The sequence below is a fragment of the Dendropsophus ebraccatus genome, chromosome 4 (assembly GCF_027789765.1).
Source record: "Dendropsophus ebraccatus isolate aDenEbr1 chromosome 4, aDenEbr1.pat, whole genome shotgun sequence".
NCBI classification, from domain to species: Eukaryota; Metazoa; Chordata; class Amphibia; order Anura; family Hylidae; genus Dendropsophus; species Dendropsophus ebraccatus.
In genome coordinates, this window is record NC_091457.1 from 98,536,735 (window position 1) to 98,546,194 (window position 9,460).

Consider the following 9,460-nt stretch of genomic DNA (forward strand, 5'->3'; position numbering starts at 1 on the left):
TTCAATGCAAAGTAACTCTGGGCCATCAAATTGCTGCGGATCTGCTGCAGATGCTGTACGTGTGAACGCACCCTTAACCTACAAATGGTGCCTGATACTGCTCAGTTTAACCTCTCCTACATTTCATGCCTTTGACACTGCCTGCTAAATAAGTTCAGGAGGGAAATGTTTTTACTAAGAAACTGAACATAAGACCAAGAGGACATAATCTGAGGTTGGAGGAAAGAAGCAGCTTAGTGTAGTGCAGGGCTGGTGCCATGTTTAGTGTGCTGAGACTGACAACCTATTGCAGTACATTGCTGAGTAATGAGACCCCCAGTGTTTCTCTGCACATGCGCAGTGCCGTACGGGTAGTACTCAAGGATACGCCGCAAGCTCCATAGCAATGACAGTTGTCGACCGTCAAAAGTGGCGTCACAAGCTTCCGTTTCCATGGCTACCAAAGAGCCGTTCCCACACCCGGAAATCAGTTTGCGTTCCAATACGCGCACTAAGCACTGCCGCTGTCGTCTATTGGTGGAGTCGTCATGGCTTGTGGGCGTGGTTAGCAACGACATATCCGGTGAGGTTTGTGTGAAGAAGTGGCGGAGGAGGCTGCGTTGTTTTTAACGGAGGTGACGACAAATTCGCCATGTCAGAGACCGACCCGAAAACCGTGCAGGACCTCACTGAGGTGGTGAGTGTGGACCCCGGAGCCCTGTGTTCCCTCATGACCCCGTCACTATTCCGGGGCCCGCTCATTTATTTCCATTATACTGCGGTTACCCAGAGGTCCGTTGTCCATTCTGGGGACCTGCTATAGTCACCTGAGATGATGGCCACATATCCATTCTATAACCATGGGGCCCCTGTATCTGCTATAGTCACCTGTGATTGAGGCCACATATCCATTCTATAACCATGGGGCCCCTGTACACTCTATATTCCACTCAGATTGGGGCCCCATGTCATGTTTATGGGGGTTGTAGTTCGTTCCACTTGTGTAGGGATAACCGGGGTCATTGTATTTCTGTGTCCCCATTCCCATATTCCAGTATTTTTAGCTGCAATTGGAACAATTGAGAATTCATTCATGTCCTTTGTGTGATATCAACCACCCCTTCTGCATTGGTGGTGATAATGGCATCAATGACATCACAGCAATGGTAGAATCCTGCAACCATGCTAGGGAAGTGGCTGATTTATCCTTCTATGTCTCTTCAGGTCCAGAACCTGCTGCAACAAATGCAGGACAAGTTCCAGACCATGTCAGATCAGATCATTGGGAGAAATATCCTTGAGGATTGTACAGGGGTGTATGTAAGTGAAGCCTATAGTGTACCTGTCATTATAACTTTCCAAATCTAAATCAACAATATTTGTTGTTGTTATCGTGCTGTAAAACAAAGCTATACTTACCAGAAATCCAGGTCCAGTCTCCTGAAGGCAGATTTTCTGACTTGTGCTGGTTAAAAAAAAAAAAGATTAAACACAGACATTCCGGCCAGTACAGAGAGTCATGGCTCAATGTGTCCGTCAATCACATGACTGCCTTGTGAGCGCTCAGATGGCCTGGGATACACAGGACTTCCTGTTTTCTGACTCTTTCTCAAAAAACAGGAGTCAGTCAGAAACAGGAAGTGCCGTGTTTTTCTTGATGACTAAAAAAAAAATAAATGTAAATTGCAAACTTGCTTTATATCACATCTACTGCTGATTTAGATTTTGAAAGTTACCACTAGAACATCGCTTTGTGTTTTTTTACATTAACCCCTTCCCCCAATATGACGTCCAGGGACGTCATGAAAAGCAGTGCCAGAATGCATCATGACGTCCCTGGACGTCATGCCTTTTCTGCCTCCCCCCGCTCTCCCTATCTGAGATCGGGCAGCGGGAGGAGGCTGTGTAACACAGTCTCCTCCCGCTGCCACTGCCCGGAGGGGAGCCGTGCTCCCCCCCGGGCAGTTAACCCCATAGACGCCGCGGTCGTTGCGACCGCTGCGTCTATGGGGAGATCTGATGCCTCCGGCTGATCAGGGCGGCATGAGGAGGCTACGGACATTGCCTCCTCCTGCCACCTCTGCTGATCTCCTCCCCCAGCCTCTATCCTTCCTGCTCTGACCCCGTGCTGCTCCCCCCGCCCCAGTCAAGCTCCCTCTCCAGCTTCCTCTCCGTGCTGCAGCTCCCCCCGCCTCGATCCTGCTCCCTCCCCTTGCGATCCGCCCCCCCCCCCCCCTCCTCCCCATGCGATCCGGCCCCCCCCCCCCGCCCTCCTCCCCATGCGATCCGGCCCCCCCCCCCCCCCCTCCTCCCCATGCGATCCGGCCCCCCCCCCCCCGCCCTCCTCCCCATGCGATCCGGCCCCCCCCCCCCGCCCTCCTCCCCATGCGATCCGGCCCGCCCTCCTCCCCATGCGATCCGCCGCCCTCCTCCCCATGCGATCCGGCCCCCCCCCTCCTCCCCATGCGATCCAGCCCCCTCCCCTCTCCATCCATGAGATCAGCCCCCCCCACCTCCCCCGATCCGGCTTCCCATTCATCCACTCCCCCCCCCCCCCCCCCCCCCCCCTGCTCCGGCTCCCCCGTTCCCCGTCCCCCCCAGCTCCCTCCCTCTCCCTCCCCTGGCTCACCCCTGCCCGGATCCGGCTCTGGCTCCCTCCCGGTACTCAGCTCATTCACTATATCATGCATTACAGCACACATCATGTGCTGTAAGCTGTAATGCATGATATATATATATCTGCAAAAGTAAACACACACAAATACATTAATTAATTTATTAATCAATTAATTACAAATTAAATACATAAATAGTTAAAATAAATAAATAAATATACACATTCACCAACCCTACCTTTATAAACGACCCCCTATAAATAAGATACACATATTTGGTATCTCCGCGTCCGTAATGACCCCCTCTATTAACCTGTACATTAAATATACCACCCGATGAACACCATTAACCCCTTCACGTCAGCAATCTGTATATATATGTTCCTATTGCACATGCCCCGTGCAGTAGAAATGTACATATACGTTCCCGTTACTGACGGGGGTATGTGATGAGAACGGGATCGCTGCAGGGACAGCGATCCCGCTCTTATCTGAGTGAAGCACCGGAGATAATGAGAATCAGCTGCGATCCCGCAGCTGACCCCCATTAACCCCTTAGTGACCGCCGAAACGGCGGTCACTAACGTGCCGATGCCGTCGCTGCATTTCATCTCCCCCCACCGTGAATCCACGGTGGGGGGAGATGAAATAAGTAAAATCAGACACCAGATCAGCCCCCCTAGTGCCCCGATCACTAACCCCCCTCCCCGCGGCGGCCATCAGATCCAAGATGGCCGCCGCCATCACTGTGAACAGACTGTCTGTTCACAGTGATCTAAAGTAAAAATGAATGAAAGCCCCATGCTCTCCGCCACCGGAGGTAGCGGAGAGCATGGGGCAGTGATCGCTTGTACCATGTGCTCCAGGCACTTTTTATCCCCTGTCACCATGAATGATTGGTGACAGGGGATAAAAAGTGATAGCGTCCCCCCCCACAACCAGCCAGCTCTGAAAATTTAAAGTGACAGAGACCAATTTGGTCTCTGTCACTAAACTATGATTACTGTGATAGAAAATATCACAGTAATCATAGTATTATAGTGAAAATGAATGTACAAAAAGTGACAAACATACCAAAAATAAAACACACTTTTTATTATAGTAATAATTGCAGTTTACTCCCAAATTACCCCTAACCCCCGCAGATTACCCGTAACCACCGCACGTTGCCCGTAACCACCGCACGTTGCCAGTGACCCCCTCCAGATTGTCCGTAACCACCCCAGATTGTCTGTAACCACAGCAAGTTGTCCGTATCCACCCCACGTTGCCCGTAACCACCCCAGGTTGCCTTAACCACAGCAGGTTGGCCGTGACCACCCCATGTTGACCGTATCCACCCCAGATTACCCGTAACCACCCCAGATTAGCCGTAACCACCTCAGACTGTCCGTAACCACCTCCAGATTACCCAGAACCACCCCAGACTGTCCGTAACCACCCCACATTACCTGTAATCTAATTTTTTTATTTTATTTTAGTAACTGTGCTATTCTAATAACTATTACTAGCTGCGGTTTTGCTCCAGCAAATTGGCACTCCTTCCCTTCTGAGCCCTGCTGTGTGCCCATACAGTGGTTTATGCCCACATATGGGGTACCGTTGTACTCAGGAGAACCTGCATTACAGATTTTGGGGTACGTTTTTTTCTCCTGTTCCTTGTGAAATTTAGAAATTTCAAACTAAACATATTATTGGAAAAATTTAAGTTTTTCATTTTTACTGGCCAATTTTGAATACTTTACTCTAATACCTGTGGGGCCAAAATGCTCATCCTACCCCAAGGCAAATTCTTTGAGGGGTGTACTTTCCGAAATGTGGTGACTTTTGGGGGGAATCTATTCTGCTGACACTACAGGGGCTCTGCAAACGCACCTGGCGCTCAGAAACTTCTTCAGAAAATCTGCACGGAAAATGCTAATTTGCGCTCCTTCCCTTCTGAGCCCGGCTGGGTGCCCATACAGTGGTTTATGCCCACATATGGGGTACCGTTGTACTCAGGAGAACCTGCGTTACAAATTTTGGGGTGCGGATTCTCTCATGTTTCTTGAGAAATTGAGAAATTTCAAACTAAACGAACATATTATTGGAAAAATTAGAGTTTTTCATTTTTACTGTCTAATGTTAAATACTTTCCTCTAATACCTGTGGGGTCAAAATGCTCACCACACCCCAAGATGAATTCTTTGAGGGGTGCACTTTCCAAAATGGGGTGACTTTTGGGGGGGTTGTCTTCTGCGGTTTATGCCCACATATGGGGTACTGTTGTATTTAGGAGAACCTGCTTTACAGATTTTGCGGTACTTTTTTTCTCTTGTTCCTCGTGAAATTGAGAAATTTCAAACTATACTAACATATTATTGGAAAAATTCGTGTTTTTCATTTTTACTGTCTAATTTTGAATACTTTCCTCTAATACCTGGGGGCCAAAATGCTCATCCTACCAAAAGATGAATTCTTTGAGGGGTGTACTTTAGAAAATGGGGTGACTTTTGGGGGGATTCTGTTCTGAGGACACTACAGGGGCGCTGCAAACACACCTGGCGCTCAGAAATTTCTTCAGCAAAATCTGCATTAAAAAAGCTAATTGGCACTCCTTCCCTTCTGAGTCCGGCTGTGTGCCCATACAGTGGTTTACGCCCACATATGCGGTACCATTGTATTCAGGAGAACCTGCGTTACAGATTTTGGCATGCTTTTTTTCTCATGTTCCTTTTGAAAATGAGAAACTTTAATCTAAACGTATATATTATTTGAAAATTTTCATTTTCGATTTTTTTTTACGGCCTAATTGTGAATACTTTCCTCCAGCCCCTGTAGGGTTAAAATGCTCATTATACCCCTAGATTAATTCTTTAAGGTGTCTATTTTCCAAAATGGGGTTACTTATGGGGGTTTTCAGGATACCAGACTTCTAAATCCATTTAAAAAAAGAACTGGTCCCTAAAAAAATCAGTTTTGGAAACTTTCACAAAATGTGATAATTTGCTAATAAATTTCTAAGCCTCATAACACCCTAAAAAAGTAAAATGTGTTCCAAATTATGCCAGAATAAAGAGGACATATCGGTAATGTGATTTATTAACTAATGTATATGCTAGGACTTCCTTTTTTAGAAGCAGAGAATTTCAGAAGTTCATAAAATGCAATATTTATTAATTTTTCATGATATTTTGATGTTTTTCACAAAAAACACACAAAGTAGTGACCAAATTTTGCCACTAATATAAAGTGTCATATGTGACGAAAAAACAATCTCAGAATCGCTAGCATACATTAAAGCATCACTGAGCTATAAGCGCATAAAGTAAGACAGGTCAGATTTCGAAAAATGAGCTTGGTCATTAAGGACAAAACAGGCTGCGGAGGCAAGGGGTTAATAGACTGGCGCAGGGATGCTGGTGGTGCGTTTTGTTTTTTTTTTGTTTGTTTTTTTTTTTGAACCTCTGCCTGATTCCCACTCACGACGCCAGTCTATTCCCAAACACCGACTCAGCATGAAGCACTGGGGGCCGGCAGGAGAAGTTTTCTATAGGGGTTTGTTACTTCTCTGGACAGTTCCTGTCTCGGCCAGAAATGTCAGCAGAGAGCACTGTGTCAGACTGAAAAGAAAACCTTTCCTGCAGGACATACAGCAGCTGATAAGTATGGAAAGACTTGACATTTTTACTGCATAACCGTCTTAAGGAGTTAAAGCGTAACTGTCATTTCAGGGTCATTTTTCTGAAAACATTAAATATCAACAGTACAAGCGATTTTAAGAAACTCTGTAATAGGTTTTATGTACTAAAAGAGTTTCCTTCTGGACTGAAAAAGCAATCTCCCAGCCTCCCCCTCACATCAAATGAAGCAGGATTTCTCTGTCCATTATGTGGCTATGGAGAGGGGAGGGGCTGTTAGGAGTGACTGAGCACCGAGCAGTCCTGCACAGCACAACACCCTGCAATCTTCTCTCAGTAAGTTCATAGATAAGCACTGACCTTTCTGACCCCAGAATCCTGCGGTTTAGGTGCCCAGAGAGTCTACAAACAGCTGACCTTCATGTCTCCTCTTCCTGCTCCCTCATCTCCCTCAGCCCCTCCCCCCTTCATAGGCTTACAATGGAGAGAGCAGAGCCCGTCTTCACTGGCTTCTCTGTAATGAAGACGTGTTTGCCTGATAATGCACAGATAAGAAGTCAGGGGGGAGGCTGGGAGATTGCTTCTTGAGTACAGAAGGAGGCTTTTTTTGGCTGATGAAACCTATTACAGAGTTTCTTAAAATCGCTTATACTACTGATTTCTGCAATAAAAAAACACATGACAGTTACGCTTTAAAGTTCATAGATCAGCCATTGACTGACAGGACAGTTGTCTACTGGTGGCATTAGAGAAGAACCAGTCAAATATTAGAAGATTAGAGAGCCACACTATGGAGTGACACTGCGCCAGCAGAATAGGGTCCTGAACAGACTGTCCAGTTTTGTCTGATAGCTGTGATGTCCACTGTTACTATGTGTGAATTGTTTAACACATTTTCCTTAACCAACCCCATCACTTGATGACATGAGCACTCGTATCGATGACCTGGAGAAAAATATTGCGGATCTTATGACGCAGGCGGGCGTAGAGGAGGAGGATGGTGCTAACAAGGTATGTACATCATTACATTAGGGAAATGGAACTGAAGCCTGGCCACTGGTTGCTCAGGTTAACAAGTAGCTGTTCAGGTTATAAGTTTTAATAGAAAGTGATAACATTTTGGCCTTCCATTCAACATGGCAGCAAAATCTAAAATCTGGCAGCATCATGTGTGCAAGGAGAAATCCCCATTCATTAATATTATTATTAACAGCAAGTGACTGTTTAGGTAATTTTCTAAATATATACATCAGCAGTTAACTTTGAGATTTTGTTGATGTGTTAAACAAAAGGCCTACTTGTGATGTGAACATGGCCTGATATAGAATTTTTCTTACATGCTTTATAAAATGGCACTTGTCCGCACAGTAAAATGGTATAACTTACTGATTAATACTGTGTAATGCATCCATTGGCTAACTGAATTAGACCAAATGTGACATACTCACCCACCATGTTGCCCCTGACATTGGCCAACATCTTGTCCATGAGCAAAGTTAATAGCAGTAATCAACAGCAACTGTTTTACTGTGTCTAAATCTACATGTATATTCATGTTGTCCTTCTCTGACTGACACTGCTGTGTTAGTAAAGTTACTTGTGAAAAGCATTCACGGTGTGATTAATGTAAGAACTTCTGCACAGATGAGAGATGTGGTGCTTAGGTGCACCTGTACATCAGTGTAGTCCTCCACTTCCATAAGCTACTATTTACCTGTTGGATATTTGAACAGATGTTTTTTTTTCTGGACATGTGTATGAAGACACCAGTGATTGCTGAAACAACAGTGCCTGTATAAGTCCCCATAAAGGAGCAGAACACCTGTTATAATATATACGTCACTGCTCACTGTCTGGCCCCAAAGCAGATAAAGCGTTACTCCAGCCATGTAAATCTTTTTATGTGTTGCTGCCCTTGCATACAACATAATAAACATGCTATTCTTGCCTCACAATGCTCCCCAGTATCCTTCTGTGGCATTTTTCTGGCTCCCTGATGAATGCTCCGGCCACCACTTTTGAGGCGTATATTACTTTACATTCAAGGGCAACAATATATAAAAAGTTTGACATGGCTGGAGCACCCCTTTATGCAAAGAGGAAAGTAAGCAGTAATCTTTAGTGTCTGGCCCTAAAAAAAAGTTTAGTGGTGATGCACAGCATTCTCACTTAAGCTCTTGGACACGCTAAGCCTGTCTGCCACTCCCGCTGACCGGTAGACTGCAGAATTGTCTACCAATATATATTATGGATCTATATAATTTTCATGTGGGGAGGGAATGGGGGGGGGAAAACCTTTTGTTCGCCGCACTACTCCTCCTTTAACTACTTCTTGGCTGACTGGGTAGGAGGCATGTCCAGCTATGCTGTGTGTGCCAAGCCTGGAGCTCCGTTTGAATTTATATGCTGTTGGGTCATATGGTGTACAGTGAAGTAGAGACATCAGCATTTTAAGTGCAGCTCTAGATGTGGCAGGTGGTGTGTTTGTCACTGACCTCTTTCTTTACCTTTTTATTAGCAGGCTGCCAAACACTGAAGCGACTCTGATTTTCTACCAGCGCACAGGACTACCGGATCATTTTCCTCAGTGTTGTGTGTCATTTCTTAGCCGTGTTGTATATTTAGATGGATTGTTTTGTATTTTATCCTTTTTGTGACTTCACTTATTTTTGTTTTCACATCTGCAGGAAAATAAATAGGAAAAAGGCATTGTTCTGTCTGAAACTTTCCTGCTACACTGCTCCTTCTCAGTGATGTGATGGGATGTTATGGGTAGGGTCAGTAATAAGTAATCATTCTGTTCTCTGGGAGCTCATGAGATCACCTGAAAGTCTATTGTATGAACATAGTCTGGTCACATGACCACCTAGACATGATACTGCTATTTCAGAACAAACATACCTTTATCAGTACTTGCAAACAGGGCTGTGGAGTCAGTAAGCCGCAGCTCCGACTCCTGAATTTTTTTTCAGGACCGACTCCTGCTCCTTCATAAATGGCCAGTCATATACCAGGGGAGTTATTTATCACACTGGCTCAGCAGCTTCTCCCTAATGTCCTACATGATCCTGTGGCGACTTCTGAGTGAATAAAGGAATACTGTATATAAAGCAGCTTCTCCTGTGTGTGCAGTGGATGCAGCCAGTCTCCAGCCTCCATGTCCTGAACTACTCACAACTAGACTAGATGGAGCAGGTGGTCTTTTCCTGCTGCCAGTCTTTTATGTTTCTAACTAAATAATTACCA

The 9,460-nt window shown here is 45.5% G+C and overlaps 1 protein-coding gene across 2 annotated transcripts; it reads left to right on the forward strand.

Annotated features, from left to right (window-relative positions):
- Positions 1 to 522: 522 nt before the first annotated feature.
- Positions 523 to 8,923, forward strand: LOC138789802 (heat shock factor-binding protein 1-like). 2 transcript variants are annotated; one of them, XM_069968625.1, is made up of 4 exons: positions 523 to 676; positions 1,204 to 1,270; positions 7,131 to 7,225; positions 8,736 to 8,923. In XM_069968625.1, the coding sequence occupies exons 1-4, from the start codon at positions 632 to 634 to the stop codon at positions 8,748 to 8,750; spliced, it is 222 nt and encodes a 73-aa protein (XP_069824726.1). In that variant the 5' UTR covers positions 523 to 631; the 3' UTR covers positions 8,751 to 8,923. The 2 variants fall into 2 exon arrangements, with proteins under 2 accessions (XP_069824726.1, XP_069824725.1); XM_069968624.1 differs by having other exon boundaries at positions 525 to 676; positions 8,733 to 8,923.
- The last annotated feature ends 537 nt before the right edge of the window (positions 8,924 to 9,460 follow it).